This window comes from Rhinolophus sinicus, linkage group LG14 (genome assembly GCF_036562045.2).
Source record: "Rhinolophus sinicus isolate RSC01 linkage group LG14, ASM3656204v1, whole genome shotgun sequence".
Lineage (NCBI taxonomy): Eukaryota > Metazoa > Chordata > Mammalia > Chiroptera > Rhinolophidae > Rhinolophus > Rhinolophus sinicus.
In genome coordinates, this window is record NC_133763.1 from 4,920,398 (window position 1) to 4,937,230 (window position 16,833).

General features: G+C 48.2%; 1 protein-coding gene and 1 long non-coding RNA gene across 3 annotated transcripts in view; both read left to right on the forward strand.

Moving 5' to 3' along the window:
* The first annotated feature begins 1,124 nt into the window (after positions 1-1,124).
* Positions 1,125-5,186, forward strand: HEY1 (hes related family bHLH transcription factor with YRPW motif 1). Of its 2 annotated transcripts, none has more exons than XM_019725523.2 (5): positions 1,125-1,627; positions 1,895-1,970; positions 2,094-2,177; positions 2,452-2,533; positions 3,441-5,186. In XM_019725523.2, exons 1-5 carry the CDS (start codon positions 1,539-1,541, stop codon positions 4,025-4,027), a joined length of 918 nt encoding a protein of 305 aa, XP_019581082.1. In that variant the 5' UTR covers positions 1,125-1,538; the 3' UTR covers positions 4,028-5,186. The 2 variants fall into 2 exon arrangements, with proteins under 2 accessions (XP_019581082.1, XP_074175364.1); XM_074319263.1 differs by having other exon boundaries at positions 1,407-1,627; positions 2,094-2,189.
* Positions 5,187-7,592: 2,406 nt separating this feature from the next.
* LOC141568477 (uncharacterized) overlaps positions 7,593-16,833 on the forward strand; it is a 41,444-nt gene continuing 32,203 nt past the window's right edge. Inside the window, exons 1-2 of the long non-coding RNA XR_012491622.1 lie at positions 7,593-8,354; positions 9,209-9,313. This is a non-coding gene — a long non-coding RNA (uncharacterized LOC141568477). The remainder of the gene's footprint in view (positions 8,355-9,208; positions 9,314-16,833) is intronic.

Sequence of the window (16,833 nt, forward strand, 5' to 3'; positions counted from 1 at the left end):
GGGACAGAAACGGAGAAGCTATTTGCATGAGAAAATTCGTGTCACCCTCAAGAACATTTATCAAGTGTTCCCTCCCTGCCAGACTGCAAGGTCAGCAGCCACAACTGGGGCCCTCAGAGGACTGCGAATCGCTCTGCTCCTCTGTGAAGGATGGAGAAGCTTGAGTTTTCAAATTTAAAACCACCTTTCCGGCTGCTGCTACAAATCCTTGGATCAGGACTCAGGCTGACATCGACAACTTTTTTTTTTTTTTTAATCTGTCTTCTTAGGGACTTCACCTAGCACCCAATGCACAGCACACCACCACCGAGGCCAGAGCTGGGAGACGCGTGTGTTATCTCCGGGTCAGAGACGTGCATTCCCACAGCGAGGGAGGCCTCAGACGCAACGCCCAGCCCCGCCACCCTGTCGCCCGCCGAGGATCTGGCCGCCGACGCCTGAAAAAATAAAACAAAACAACATAATGCATGTCCCCAGGGGCCTTCTTTCCCCTGGTCAGCCGAGAAAACAAGCGCTCCACTTCCCGGGAAATCAGATGCACAGGGCAGTTCTTTCCATTCTGGAGGCTGGGAAGCCCCTGCGGAAGCGAGACCGGCGGCAAGTGGGGACATGGCCCCAGAAACCGAAAAGAGCATCCCCCGACGCTCCGTCGGCCCTCCGTGCCCCCGGCCCCAGGGCAGGTGGCCGCGGCGGGTGGCGTCCGGCACCCTCGGCGGCGCGACCGGCGTATCGGGCCCCGCCCGGCCAGCCCGCGCGCCTCCCGCCGCCGGGCTTTACCGCGGCGCAGGGCGGCGGCTTCCGGGGCCGCCCGGCGCCCGGGCTCCGATTACAGGTTCACACGGGGGGCCCGGCAGCGGCCGCCCATTCTTTTCCATTCATGCGGACGCCCAGCGCCGCCGCCAGCCGCCAGCGCGGCCGCCGTCGCCGCCGCCAGCCGCCCGATTGGCTGGCGGCCGCGGCGCCGGCACTTTCCACGGCCCGCGGCGCGTGCGGCTCACCGGCGGCGCTGCAGGCGCGGCCCTGGCGCGCGGCCAGGCCAATCGGGCGCGCGGGCGGGCGGGGCCGCGGCCGCCGGCGCGCTGGTGTCCCCGCCTGGCCTCCCCCGCCGGCCCGCCGCCGCCCGCGCCGCCTCCTTCCCCTCAGTGGCGGCCGGCTGAGCCCCGGCGGAGCCGACGCACCGCCGCCGGGCAGGGGCAGGCGCGGGGTTCGCCTTGGCCCTCGGCCTCGCCCGCGCCCTCCCCTGAGCGGCTGCCAATCAGCGGAGCGAGAAGCCGGATTGGCCGATGGGACGCTGTTGCCCGGGAGCCACCGCCCCGCCCCCCCCGCCCCCTCGCCCGCCCCTCCACTCCCCCGCCCTCCCCAGGGCCCTGGGAAGGGGCGCAGCGTGGGAAAGGGATGGTTGAGTTTTAACCGGAGGCAGAGCGTGAGCCGGATCAGTGTGTGCGGAACGCGAGCAGCCAAGCGCGGAGTGTCGCCGCTGCTGTTAACTCCTCCCTGCCCGCCGCGTCGACCCTCCCCGGAGCCCTCGCGCAGCCGACATGAAGCGAGCCCACCCCGAGTACAGCTCCTCGGATAGCGAGCTGGACGAGACCATCGAGGTGGAGAAGGAGAGTGCGGACGAGAATGGGTGAGTCGGCGGCGGCGGAGCGGAGCCGGAGCGGGAGGCGGGCGCGGGCGGTCCGCGGTGACAGCGGCCGAGGCCCGGACGCGCCGGTGCCCTGCGCTGACCTCTGCGGGCCGCCCGCCGCCGGGGTGAGGGACCCCCCGAGGCGCTTTCCAGCCCGAGTTGCCAAAACAATCTGAGTGCGGGAGGACCTTGGGGGTGACCCCTCATACCGTCCCCCCCTCCTTAACGGCGATTTCTGTTTTGTTTTGTCTTCCCCCCTTCATTCAGAAACTTGAGTTCGGCTCTAGGTTCCATGTCCCCAACGACATCTTCCCAGATCTTGGCCAGGAAAAGACGGAGAGGCGTGAGTCTTTTTATACTAGGTTTTTTGTCCTTTTTAAAATTAATGGAAAGAACCACCTTTCTTCACTTTGGGATTTAGAGGCGTCATGGAAATTTTCTCCTTTGTTTTGCCTGCTTTCTGCAGATCATTGAGAAGCGTCGGCGAGACCGAATCAATAACAGTTTGTCTGAGCTGAGGAGGCTGGTACCCAGTGCTTTTGAGAAGCAGGTAATGGAGCAAGTAGGTAGAACTCCCAGTGTAGCTGTCCACACCAGAATCCTTCCCCTCATTCATCTGAACCCCATCTGTGTCTTGGAAAATAACTGTGCTGCTTGTGCGGAGATGCATTCATGCACAGATGTCAACACGTTCTGCGAAGAAACCTCGTTTTGTTTTAGTTTGTGCTGTTATGATGCACAACGTACAAATGTGCATATAGATTTTCAGTTGTTCCCCAAGGGCAGTTGGAGCCAAATCAATCTTTTGCCGTTCCCCTCTCCAGGGATCTGCTAAGCTAGAAAAAGCCGAGATCCTACAGATGACGGTGGATCACCTGAAAATGCTGCACACCGCGGGAGGGAAAGGTACATCACTGGTCCCTTGTGGGGCGCCCTGAGTGTTGGGGCGCAGTGAGCCTCCGCAGGCCAGGATTGGTGCAGTCGCTGCCTTATTTTTACTCTGTGCTTTGGGGGTGGGGAGAGACCTGTGTTGGTGGTGTGTGCCGTAGCCTGTCAGTGCATTTTCAAGTGCACATAGGTTTTTCTCCGGTGACTTCATCACCCCCAACCCTCTGCAAACTGAGCTAATGCACCTTCTTTTGGAAAATACCTGCTCTGTGGGAGATGCCCTAAAGTTGTGACAGCCCTGATTAAAATCAGGGAGCTCTCACCACATTTGCGTATTGCCATTTTGAGAATAAAGCTTTTTTTTACAAAAAGTATATGGTCTTAATTTCATATACAGGATTATTAAAAAAAAAAAAAAAGAGCTGCCACATGACTTGAGAAAGGAAACCTGTTGTGGTTAAGCAGAGAAAACCCAACAAGTTGGGGGACCAAGGTCTGTGTGTCTGTCTCCAGCCGGAAAATGCTGTCCTCAGGACCAAGTGCCTAAAAACTCCATGACGATAACTTACATCTGTGTGTCTAATGAATTTCACTGCTCTGTGGTTTCTCTGCCCTTGATGTATTTTTTGTTGTTGTTGAGGGAAAACATTAAAAGGACGAACATAGTTTCATCTGCTGGTAGGATATAATTCCAGTTTCTGCTCCGCGGCTTCTAATTGGGCTTTGAACTTGCATTAGTGAACACATACTTCTGTTGATTAATGCAAAGATTTTGGTCAACTCCAAAATATTTGGACTTTCAGAAGAGCCCGTGAATGCCATTTTTTAAGGATGTAGGTATTTGCCAGGAAGGGCAGCCTTTGGGGTTGAAGAAATGTGGGCAGTGAGCAGAGGTCAGAGGTTTTTCTTTTGTTCTTTGCCTCAGGCTACTTTGACGCGCACGCTCTGGCCATGGACTATCGGAGTTTGGGGTTCCGGGAATGCCTGGCGGAAGTCGCCCGTTACCTGAGCATCATTGAGGGACTAGATGCCTCCGACCCCCTTCGAGTTCGCCTGGTGTCCCATCTTAACAACTACGCCTCCCAGCGGGAAGCGGCGAGCGGCGCGCATGCCGCGGGCCTCGGACACATTCCCTGGGGGAGCGCCTTCGGACATCATCCGCACGTCGCGCACCCGCTACTGCTGCCCCAGAACGCCCACGGGAACACTAGCTCGGCGGCCTCGCCCACGGACCCGCACCACCAGGGCAGGTTGGCCACCGCACATCCCGAGGCTCCCGCCCTGCGAGCGCCCCCTAGCGGCGGCCTTGGACCGGTGCTCCCCGTGGTCACCTCCGCTTCCAAACTGTCGCCGCCCCTGCTCTCCTCGGTGGCCTCCCTGTCGGCCTTCCCCTTCTCTTTCGGCTCCTTCCACTTACTCTCTCCCAATGCACTGAGCCCTTCGGCACCCACGCAGGCCGCAAACCTTGGCAAGCCCTATAGACCGTGGGGGACAGAGATTGGAGCTTTTTAAAGAACCGATGCCGTAGAATGAGGGGAGGGGAAAGCTTAAAATCCCAGCTGAGCTGGGCTGTTGCCAACATCACCTTAAAGTCGTCAGTAATATAAAAAGGAAAAAGGTACAATTTTAGATACATTTTGTTGAAAGACTAAAGGTTTTTTGGTTTACTTTTTCTTTTTTTAATTTTTTTTATGTCATGTATTAGCAGTTTTTAATAACTAGTTGTTAAATTTTGTTCCAAACATTAAACTGAAATAGTATAAAACAACATTTGGTGATAGGTTTGTACTGTGCCTAATTTACTGTGTAAACCTATCTGTCTGAGAATGATACCATTTTTGCCTCAGTTTTGGGAATTCTAACATTTAGTATTTGGGGGCTATTTTTCTCCTTGTATAGTTACAGTCTGTTTTTAGAATTAATTTTCCAAAACACTATGTTCAATGTTAACATGACGCTATTTGTTAATATTTTGACAATTAAGGTGTTGTACAAATAATATTCTTTGGGGGGGGGGCTATATTTGAATTTTATATTCCTGAACAAAGCGTTGACAAATCAGATGATTAGCTTTATCCAAGAAAGAAGACTAGTTAACTCTCTGCCTCCTACAGCAGTGGGGTGAATGGACAAATTGTCAGGGGCCTGCGTCCCTGTGGCCCACTGCTGTCATCTGCCAGGACTCCCAGTTCTGGCTGAGTTTGGAGAGAGCACTTACTTGTACCTTAGGTCCCCAGGTGGCTGGGAGGAGACTGAAGAGATTGTAGAATATGCCTGCACTTACCAGCCCCAAGCAATGCAGCGCATCTTTACTCTCACAGATCTCAAGTTCACAAATGTTAACACGGGTAAGGGTGGGCAAGTGGTCAGTTGGCTGGTCCAGTAGAACCTCTTAAAAATACGACCTAATTCTTCCCTCTGCCATATTTTTCTTTTCACTGGAAATTTTTATGTTGCGTTTTCCTTTTCGGTGCGTGGAAATGTGACTGTTGAGATATTTTCGAAGGGCTTTGCTGCCTCTTTTTCGTTTATTCCATTTGATTCGGCCTATGAAAGCATCACTTTACAGGTTTATTCTTTTAGCAGGTGTAGCTTAAACGACCTCCACTGAACTGGGTTTGACCACCGTTGTACCGATGTGTTGTGACTAAATAAAAAAGAAGGAACCGACTATTCTGCTTACGTCTTACATACGTTGGCCTTTTTCTCTCTTGGCTAAGAAAAGATCGATTTTCTCTCATTTTCATTTTGCTCGATCATCAGTTTTCTTCTGTGTAACAATTTCATTATTGGTGGAATTCTAACCTGTGCGAATCTGTGCTATTGAATAAAGGGTCTTCATCGCAGGGCAGAGCTTCAGCCTGAGGGGACATGTTATGTCAGATGATCTGGCCCTAAACATCTCAACATCAGGCTGGAGGGGCAGGGTGCAAAAGAACTCCGATGAAATCTTACAGAACTGTTGACCCGTTCGACAAATATTTGCGGAGAGCATCTTCTGTGTACTCAGTTCTGTACTGAGAGAACAGAAAATGTCTTTCTTTTTCAATGGCAAAACAAGAAGAGCCAAGAGTTGCTCTCTCTGAGACCTCGGAATCTGTGGCATGATGAGCAGTGGCAGGCTGTAATTCCCCACCTGCACAGCTCCAGGAGCCTTGTCTTGTTCCCAAGGAATTTGTTTAACCCTTTAATAGCGTTAGACTCCTGAGCTGTGTAGTGAGGAGGCTGAGGTATGTTTCGGGTTAGAACAAAATGCTGCCAGAACAGAGGCAGTCATCTGGGCCCCAGGGAGAGGAGTGCCTTCCTGTTGCCTTAAAAGTCATCCTGCAATTAAGGAGTGTCCCGTCCTCGCTCACTCGGAAGGAGTTTGCCTTGATCCTGAGAGTGGCAGGGAAGAGAGGGAGGAAACCCACTCTGGCAGGTGACAAAGTAGAGCCTTACTTTTCTTTGCCCAACCACTGAGCTCCTCCTTCCCCCTCTGTTTAGAAAACGAAGACAGGAAGGTGAAGAGAAGTTTGAGCTTGGACCTGGAGTGGTGACTTCTGGGTCCCTTTGAAGGGAATGGAGACTGCAGCGTTTTTGTGACTGTGGGTTTCGGAGGCTCCCACTCAACCGTTTTCTGTGTGGCCTCAGATGTGGGTCCCTCTTGTAAGGCACAGCTCTGTTCTGCGCACGTCCTGTGCCACGCAGACGCTTTCTGTCTGTCATAGTGCTGTGATGCAAAGTGTTATGACAATTTCTGCCAAGTGCCAGTTCAATTTTAGCAACTGCGATTTTAGATGCCATTACAGCGCTACGAGCAGCATTGTCTTACGCTCTTAGATTCTCTTACTGGTACCCAGGTTTCGATGGCTGCTCAGGTGGTGAGGAAGGAGTGAAGCATGTGGCATGTTTCACTCGTCACATCAATGATCTCTATATCCTGATCTAGTCAGTACGTTTTTGTTTTTTTGGGTTTTTTTTGGAGGGTGTGTGCAAGGTCATTTTCAAGGTTACATAGTAGTTTTACCAAGAAGTACTTTGGTTTCTTTTTAAGGCCTTGTGAGGTGACAGGTTTGTGGAGATGGTGCAGGTGGGATTGGACCTCCCAGGAAAACAGGATGGCATTATGACGATAAGCCAGTGGCATGTAGGAAAAATGAATGTAAGAAAACTCTCATTTCTATTATGAAGTGATGATGCGGTAAGAAAAAAATTGTCGGCGTCATCAGTGCTGGCGTGCTTTAAAATTATACCTAGGTTTGTAATACTTCTACCAACATTTTTCAGATAAATTTATAAATTTACCGTATGCATCACTGGTCATAAGTAACTGAAGGCCTCAATAATTAGCCGCTCATTTTCATTACATGCGTTACCATGACTTAATGAAAGGTAGACGGGCAGAATTATTGCATTTAAAAACACCTCTAAAAGAAAAATCCAAGAAATACCACGTCTAATTTATTCAGTATAGTGAAATTAGCATGCGATTTTGATACAAGATGGCTTTGCCCCACTCTGTTACTCACTAAAATCATGACATTTTAAATATAGATGACTTACATTTAAAACCCCTCAGGAAATGTATCTCCGAGTTCTTCGTTTCCCTAGCCCTTCTGTATCGGTATCACAGCTTTGATGCCTTTCATTAGTTTCCGGTGATGACTTATAATTAAAAGGACTTCAGAGCCAACGTCGTCTGAGACACTGCTTCAAATGTGGCCTCATTTCTTTCACAACTGGAGCTCCGGGGGGAACGGGGGTGTATTGAGAAGAGGACCCGGATTCTGGTGCCTGCTCAGCTTTTACCTAATTGAGTGACCTTGGGCGAGTCATTGATAATTCTCTAGACCCGCTTTCCTCATGGGAAGCGGGTTGGACTAGATGGGGGTCTGGGTGCATCCTCATGGGAGCGGGCACCAACGGGGAAGGATGCACTGGGATGGGACGGGCCAGTGGGTGCCCACCCAGGGAGCACGCGTTCCAGCACCTTCTGTCTGAAGGCCAGTTGTTTCTACGTAGGAATTTTGGTCCAGTGTTGCCAGATCTTTCAAGTTCTCAAGAGCATCTCCAATTTTAGATGTGTATGCAAGACTGTCCAATTTGTTTAGGTTGGTAACTACTTGACCAAAACCTGACTGCCAGTAAGCCTGGGCCTTGGGCAGCAGCCATGTCTCAGCTCTTAGGGCTGCAATCCCAAAGGCTCCCCGAGGGCTAGAAGTTTCTAACATCCTTGTCATGCATGGCCTGTGAATATGCACAATGGATAAACACTCACCTAACTTAAAATAAACCACTCAGTAATTAGGCAGCTGGAGGTGGTATGGAGCAGAGTACCCTGTAAAGATAACGGGCAGGGGTTTTTGTAATTACTTCTAAGCCGCCAAATCACCTCAAGGAGAGAGACACTTAAATCATTCTTTTTGTTCTAAGCCTGGGCATGTCACAGGAACCTCTTCCAAAGGGGCTCTCGGCAAGGTCCTCGTGTGCCCTTCACCCTGGAGGAAGTTGGGGGCTCAGCCTGGTGGTCTTCATTGAAAGAGCAAGTGTGCAGCTAGCTGGTGACTCAGCACACTGACGTCCCACACGGCGCCGTCTGATTTCAGGAAGTAAGAAGTCCCAGCCAAGAGCAAGCTGTTTGAACCTCAACTTGAAATATAACGCTGGCCTTGATCTGGACGGGCTGCGGGGCTGGCTTCTCTGTGCTGCCTCAGTGTTCTGCTACGGTGTGGGGGCAGGGAGGGGGGAGAAAGAAGGAAGGAAACGACCCCGGGCCTTCCTCTTGGCGCAGTCGGTCCGTCCTGACAAGCCTGCAGCACAGCTGTTTCCCCAGGCCCCCGAGTCCCAGGGAAAGGAGGTAAACGCTGTCCTGTCTGGACAGCTGGGGCTGGAGCCTATGGGCAGTCTTCAGGTTTTGTGTTGATCGGCTGTGATACCATGCTTCTTCAATTGTGGGGTACAATTTCCCCTCCGTATTTACTCTTGTGTTAGTAGGTGTCATTAAGTGCTTTGTGTTGGGTTTTGACATGTACTCAAGGCCACGTCCACGTTCAAAAACCTAAATGATTCCTGGGCAGTTGGTCTATCGCTTGATGTACCAGAAGAGACTTGAAAACAACATATTAGGCAGAAAGAGACTGGCTGTTCCCCCTGAAAGAGTTGATTACTGACAATTTTCTGTAGTTATTCCTAATTTTTTTTTTTTAATATCTCCCTTGGGGCATAGTTTTGTTTCTGGTGTATAGGAATGTTCCATAAATGCGGAATTGAATCATAAAATTAAAGAATGACATGTCTGAGCCTTTAAGCACCCTCTTCGACCTCATTTCCTGCCACTCGCCCCTCCATCACCCACACATACGCTCTCTGTTGCCGGAGCATGCCAAGTGCCTTCTCACTGTCAGGCCTTGCAATGGGGTTTCCCCGCCCGCCTGGAATGTTCTTCCCCCAGCTAACTGCTAATCTACTGTAATCTGTGACTACTTGGGGCTCTGTTCAAAGCTCCCCCTGTGGTCTTCCCTTCCAACCTTATTTAAAACACTCCACTACTCCCACCCCAACAGGCCTCCTGCCCCTCCCTCCTTCCCTTCCCCCCTTTGTTTTTCTCTGTAATACTTAGCATTATCGGACAGAATATGTTCTTCATTGATGATCTGTTTATTGTCTGTTTTGCCTGGTTCATTCACTTCTATATTTCTGTCATGTAAACAGTGCCTGACGGGTAGGAGGCACCCGGTAAATGCTTGTTGAATGAATTCGTGAATCCAATCCAACCGTTACCACGGCGAAGCAGCAGAGCAAAACACATCCAAACTGGTATGTCTCTATCCCCCTACCCCACCCCCAATCTTTTATTTTAGAAACTACCTGGAAAGTTAATTTCATGTTTTACTTAAGTATTTTCTCGTCACTATTATACAATCGAGCTTAAAAAAAAAAGAACAACCTAACTCAAATATGATTCTTCAAGTCGATTTCCTTTTTTATCAGTGTTTACTGGGGATGGAGGGACACTGGTCACCTGTTTTATATTCCCCATTAAAGACCCTACTCTCCCTGAAGACATTCGTGTTTTTAGATTCCACATACAGGTGAAATCATATGGTATTTGTCTTTCTCGGTCTGACTTATTTCTCTCAGCATAATAACCTCTAGGTCCATCCATGTTGTTGCAGATGGCAATATTGCATTATTTTTTATGGCTGAATAATATTCTATTGTATATATGGATCTTTTTTATCCATTCGTCTATTGATGTACACACCCAGGTTACTTCCATGTCTTGGCCTCCGTGAATAGTGCTGCAGTGAGCATTGGGGTGCATATGTCTTTTCGTATTAGTGTTTCGGATTGCTTCAGATAAACATCCAGAAGTGGAATTGCTGGATCGATCACAGGGTAGTTCTATTTTTAATTTCTGAGTCACCTCCATACTGTTTTCCATTGTGGCTGCACTAATTTACATTCCCACCAACATTGTACGAGGGTTCGCTATTCTCCACATCCTTGTTTGTTGAGTTATTGATGATGGCCATTCTGACAGGTGTGAGGTGATACTTCACTGTGGTTTTAATTTGTATTTCTCTGGTGATTGGTGATGTTGAGCATCTTTTCATATGTCTATTTGCATCTGTATATCCCCTTCAGAGAAATGTCTATCCAGGTCCTCTGCCCATTTTTAAATCAGATTGGTTTTGTGTGTGTGTGTGTGTGTGTGTGTGTGTGTGTGTGTGTGTGCGTGCGCGCATTAAGTTCTATTTGTTCCTTACATATTTTGGATATTAACCCCTTATTGGATGTATCATTGGCAAATATCTTCTCCCAACATTCAATTCTTAATTCATCTTCACCTCTTCCACCTTCTCTCTGGTTAAGGGGTCTCAGTGGTTTTGATCTTGCCATAATTTAGTCCTGTCTTTTGGGGCGGGGTGGGGGAGCTTAGCATCTACATTCGTAGGGATGGAGAGAACAGAAGTTCTATTATGGGAACAGACTACATCTGCCCAGGAATCCCAGGGGGACAGCACAGATAAAATGTTTAGACTAAACGTGCCAAGGTTAAAGGAACTACAATATCACAGTCTGGGGTAAGTGGGAGGCTAATAGTGACTAACAGGTAAATTGTTGTTCTGAGTATGTAAAGAGAGGGTCTTCTGACAGTGGAGGCCAGGTTCTCAGACCTACATTCTGACACAGAGCAGAGACAACGTGGGCTTGGGATGGAGAGGGGACCTCCCTTCTTGACCTTGATTCTGGCCATCAAGCAGCAACAGGTCTGTGGCAGGATTCTGAGTGCAGCTTCTTCTGAGGCAAATCCAATCCATTTTAGACAAAGAACATCATAATAGCGTTAGAAAAAAACTCAAGGAATCCATGGTCTTATTTATCAGGAAGAGACTCAGCGGTAGAGCGGTGTAGTGACCGGCCCCAGGTCACTTCATGCAACCTTCATGCTACAGACATGTACTGGGCATGTCCTATGTGGGAGGCCCTTTGCCAGGAGCTGTGGCACAAAGACGAAGCCTGGCGTGTCTGGCGACCCAGAGGCTTGCACAGTGGAATAGATGGGCCTCCCTCCCTCCCAGCATTGTGCACCCAGCCATCTTGGGTGGGCTTTGTGGTGGGTGCTATCCAGTGACCCCAAGGGCTGAAGGTAACCCTGGGGAAAGAAGGGCATGGGACAGTGTGTGTGTCTATATAGTGTGTGTGTTGGGGGGGGGGGGCGGGCATCAAGTTGCTGATCATCTGGGGCTTCTTATAAGTTGGAGAAAAACAAAGGAAGCTAGAGAAGAAATTATCGTATTTACTTTTATTGTATTCAAGACTAAAGAGAATGCACATAGAAAACCATGCAGACTTCCACTTTCTCTCTTTGTAACATGCACACGTACATGTAAAACACATTCAGTATCATACACACACACACACACACACACACACACACACTAGTGCCCACATCTGCTGGAATCCCTCTCAGGGTTGCATTTCCTTTGCTCCTTTAAAAACATCTTGTGTGTTTGGGTGCGTGTTTATGTGGTTTACGTGGAACAGGGGTGGGGAGGGGTGGGGGCAATAAAACAATACAGTCTCTGGGGGCCCCTGGGGAGAATCTGAATTCCCTGGGAGAGGAAGTTCCCTAAGAAAGCAGGAGCCACTTAAATTCCCACCAAACAACAAAGCCCGCACAGCCAAGATAAAAGGAGAGTGGGGGTGGAGAGGAATAAAGAAACAAAACACCTCGCCCTGGCTGAGGGAAGCAGGTGCACCCACGACAAACAATATCATTTCTTCTATTATTTGTAGCGTTTAGGAACCAAACCAAGCCAAACAATACTCCGTTCCTCCCCTCTTGGGGTTGGGGTGGGGGGGGGAGAAGGGACCGCCAGGGATGTCCAGTGCCACAAGATAAAAAAGACTGTTTCGGCACATGGGACAGCAGAGAAACGGAATTCATAACTCACAAACAAACAAACACAAAAGCCCCAGACTACCAGAGTCTTAGGAACATTGGGCCAAATCAAGGGAAAACGATGCAGAAATTTACCTTTGGGTGTGAGCGTGGTCAGCAAGGGGCGCTTTTCTCGCGGTACTTACGTGGCTGCTGTAGTTACAACCGTAACCCGAGCATTTCTGTTTGTGTTTGCACTGCGGTGGCCGTGCGTCTGCAACACACAGCGCAGGAGGCAGCAAGAACCACAGGGAAAGTCAGGTGGATGCACCGTGAGGCTCAGGAGCCCCCCCCCCCACACACACACACACTTGTGTGAGCTCCTTGGGAAACCTGGAAAGGCGGTGGCAATGTGTCAACCTGGTCATGTGTTTCTGTAAAAATAAATTATTTTTGTGCACTGTAAGTGGCCCCCAAGTTGTATAAACTCCAGGCCCTACAAAACCTGGTTTTTCCCTGAGTGGGCTCTCCATTGGAAGTCCTGTCTTACTGAAAAGAAATCCCTGGAGCAATCAGGGTGCCCGGATAATAATGACATAAGCACAGGGAGAGTGGAGGGGGGCGGGGTGCCCTGACACAGCTACCCTGGACAAGAGCATGTTGGGGGGAATCAGAAGATGGGAGAGCTGTAACTTGGGGAGCCCTGGTGAGTTTGGGTCGCCATCTCCTGGAAAAGTGTAGTGATGTTGATGGATGGAATCTTCCACTTGCTACAACCCTCGACAGCCTGGGAGGGTCTGGGCTAGTTTAGTAATTATCACGTAGTATTTTATGATATTTTGGCCAAATAATTTAAGGCTTGAAGAATTGTTCTTCACTTCTGCTGCAGGGTATGGTGGGGGTCCATTGGCTGGCTCTGCCCGAGGCTGCAGTCAGGTCTGTGCTGTTCTGGGGGAAGGTAGCTGTGGTGGGAATTACTCAGCTGACTTCCTAGAAGAACTCAAGGGAAGAAGGAACTGAGGAAAACCAAGGACAACCTGACTTTATGAAGTTCTCACGTTAAAATTCTAAAAATATCCATGTACTGATGAGCTCTTGTAGGTTCCCCGTTACTACTTCATTACCTTTTCCTTATCCTACGCAGTGCTGTTTTTCATGATCATAGCTCTTAGCTAATTCAACCTAAAGTTGCAACCACCTTCTTCATTAGGTGCATTTATGTCATTGGACAAAAGGTTAACCTTAGTTTATTTCTAGAAGAAAGTCAGGCCAAATTGTGAAGGTTGAATTGTGCCTCTCTGACTGAAGGGAGGAAATTGGAAAAATGTTCTGCCAAAATGTGCTTAGTGATTTATTGCCATTGTATACACAAGGTTTACGGTCTGTGTAGAAACTCCGCCATATGTCACGGAAGGCATCAGCCTCTACAGGTAACTTAAAGTGACTAGTAGATATGTGTAGTTGTCATTAGCAAAGAGGAAGGCATTTCATTCTGTGAAGGTTGAGGACCCTTTTCTAGACACCACACCTGCTGAGAAGAGAGAGTCGTGGAACATGTAATAGTGGGACCAGAATTTCCACAATTCAAAACTGTATGGCTGGTAAAGTTTTGCCTGTCAAGTAAGAACATAGTTTGGCATTTACATTTGCCTATTGTTGATAAACTTCTGCTGTGGAAATGTGGACTTTGGGAAGGTACATGTTGTGATTCTGACTATATATAAAACTAGTAGGGGGGTAAGGGAGTCCTAAGTTGAGGGGAGCTTATTCTGTTCTGGATAAAAATAGTTCCACTCATTCTATTGCCTTGCAAGGAAAACATCAATTAGATTGAACAATGCTCCCCGCAGAACGTAGATGCCGCGTTGTCTCTGGCCACCTCCTTTGAATCTGGTTTGGATCGCGTTGTGTCTTCTGTGAGGAGGAAATTATCAACAACAAGAGGAAATCCTGTACTAGTATTGAATAGTCCTTATTTTAAAGGTACTTCCCTTCTTGTGGGAATTGTATGTAATCAGAACAACACTAAAATGTCTGAATTATTTTACAAGGTTTGACTTTCAGCCCCATTTTTTTTTTTTTAAAGATTGACTTATTGTGCTTCAGATATAGTCAATTGTTGGGTTAGAGAGCATTCTTCTCGAGCTGCATGAACCTCACCAAGGTGGGGTGGGGGGTGAATGATGGCCACAGGAAACAAGAGGTCCTTAGAGACACTGAGTATTCTAGAATGCACAATGACTAATAAATGCTAAAATTACTCGGGAAAGAAACCTTGAGTCACAAACATTTGCCCCTTTCTGAGCAGAGCTGACCTGCCCTTAAGCAGAATGGACTGGGTCGGCTGCCTGGGATTCTCCAGCAGGGGCTTTGTTCAGCCAAAAGATGGGGGTTGGGCGGGTGGGGGATAACCTGGTCTTGAAGACCTAGGGTGGGAAAAAAATGTCAAACTGACTTTTGTCTCTGGGAAGTGCTAATTATTACCTATGGACAAGGAGATGCTTGGAAGCAGGATGGGCCCCAAGAGAACAGTCTTACCTCCAAATCTCATGTCTTGTCTGGTTCATGAAACTGTTGGGCAGTGTGTAAGGGATACCTGATGCTATGTTGTAGATGCTGACCACTGCCAGTGCTCCCAGCCAGAGGAGGACGCACAGGTACTCCTGGAGGCCCAGGGGCTCGGCTCAAAGCAGCCAGGTGCAGGCACACACATGCTTTGAGTTCTTGTATCTTGTCTAACAAATCTGTAAGACACGTGTACTCTGCTCCATGTATGTGTATCAGTGCTGGCTTCAGTGTAAGTCCAACAGAACCTTCTGTGCTGATGGAAATGTTCTGTATTTGCACAGGCTGGTACAGTAGCCATTGGCCACAGGTGGCTCTTGAGCACTTGAAATGTGGCTTGGATGACCGAGGAACTGAACTTCATTGTACCTTATTTTAATTACTTTAAATAGCCACATGTGGCTGGTGGCCGCCATATTGGACAGTCCAGCTCTAGACGGACCCATTGCATTTAGGGATTTCCTGGGACAACAGTAATGATTTCTGGCGACAAGCACTGCCCTAACCACTCCAGGTGTGCCCAAGGGTAGATACAGAAATCCACAAGGCAGCTGCGGTGCTGGCCATCCTGCCATTCTCTCTGTGGCTGTTGGACCCTTGGCCGTGGTAACCACCTCCGCCCAGCGCTGCTCACCGACCTGCAGCTTCTCTGTGTCCTTTACTCCCCGTCTGTTCCTTAGCAGCAACCATGTGATTTCAGGAAACCTAGAGAAGCGTCTCAGACGGACAACATGCTCAGGGAGCTGACCCCAATCCTGAAGCCCTGTGGCCCTGTTGTCATTTCTCAGGATGGAGCGCATGGCATTTCCCCCAGGGAACACTGAAAAGAATAGTTCCTGCCCCCATGATCCCTTGCCCAGAGCACCATGCGGTTCCCACAGCCGGAAACAGCTCCACGCTTGCCAAAATTCTTCTGCCTTCTGACCTCTTTTTAGCAGTTGTGCTGAAGCGTCCGTTCACATGCCTTTGCTAATAGAACTTGACAGTCCCTACATCATCACATTATCTTTAAACAGCGCCATTCCCGGGTTCTCTCCAGCCGCCTGCAGGATTTCTTGCTCTTTTTACCAGTCCCGTCAATTCTCTGTTTTTGTAACTCCCAGCCCCCCACGTCAAGAGGGTAAATTAGAGTAAAAAGCCCAGAGGCATTTCATACTGCCACTTTCTCAACAAATTCCGATGAGTTTTTCATGCTCTCCAGTTTATTCCAAAGCATCAGGGAATAGGGATTCTGATTAATAGACAGTTTTAGCTTACTGAAAGTAACTGTACCTGCCAAATGTAGGTTAGCCAATTTTCAGAATTCAGCACAATCAAGCGGTCTTAACAACGAAACTATTCTGAATGTAATGCAATCTTTCTTTGGTGGCTTGGAAGGCATTTCAGGGTCTTGCAATGCCTTCGAGTCATCATTATGAGCAGTAATTACCCTTCGATTGTACAGCACGGAATAATTATGTTTATCTTAGTTTTCCAGTAGGTTGGACTCAAGATAAACAGACGTTTGCTGCACATACAACGATTTCCAGTTTTAGTTCTAATAATGATCACATTTTAATTTGGGGGGGCTCCATGCGAGTTAAATTTACTGTATTACATTATTTACATTAATATTGCTTAACAGCGACTTATATATTCTATATATTCTAAAAATATGAGAATATCCCTTTTCAATAAAGGTGTTTTTGAGGCAGTAGGTGCATTCCAGAAAATTGAGTAGAAACCAGGCTTTTGAAGAATGAATCTCGTGTAAGAAAATTTGTTTTTGTGACTAAGTAATATATTCATCCTAATAAATATGGAAAGCAGAAACATTTTTTAAAAGGCCTATATTCTCACCATAAGTAACAACTGTGTGATTTCCCTCCCAGACCTTTCTCTATGCATTTGTATGTCAATAATTTTTTTTTACATTTGCAAAACAGAATTATGTGAAATATGCTTTCACTTAATAACGAAACATACTTTCATATTATGCTTTTTAAATTTAATATTTTGCTGTGTCATTGAAGTCACTGAAAAACATTTTAAACCGAAACACTATAATTTACGTAACCAGTTCCCTTCTTTGATGTGAGGCTGTTTCCACCTTCTCTCTATAAAATGTAATGATGCTGTGAACATCCTGTTCATAAATTTTGGGATAAGTCTTAACTTACTGCCTCAGCATATATTCGTAGAGATAGTCCTTGCAAAGAATGTGACCATTTTTAAAGCCCTTGATAGGCATTGCACAATTGCTTTCTAGCAAGATTGTACCTTTTACTCTTCCACGGGCAACACGTGTCGGTTTTTCCTAGCGTCCTCTGCGGGAGGGTGGTGAGGAGACCACATATCTGCTAATCCCGGTTGAGCCTGTGGAATCGGAGGGGTCTGGATGGGC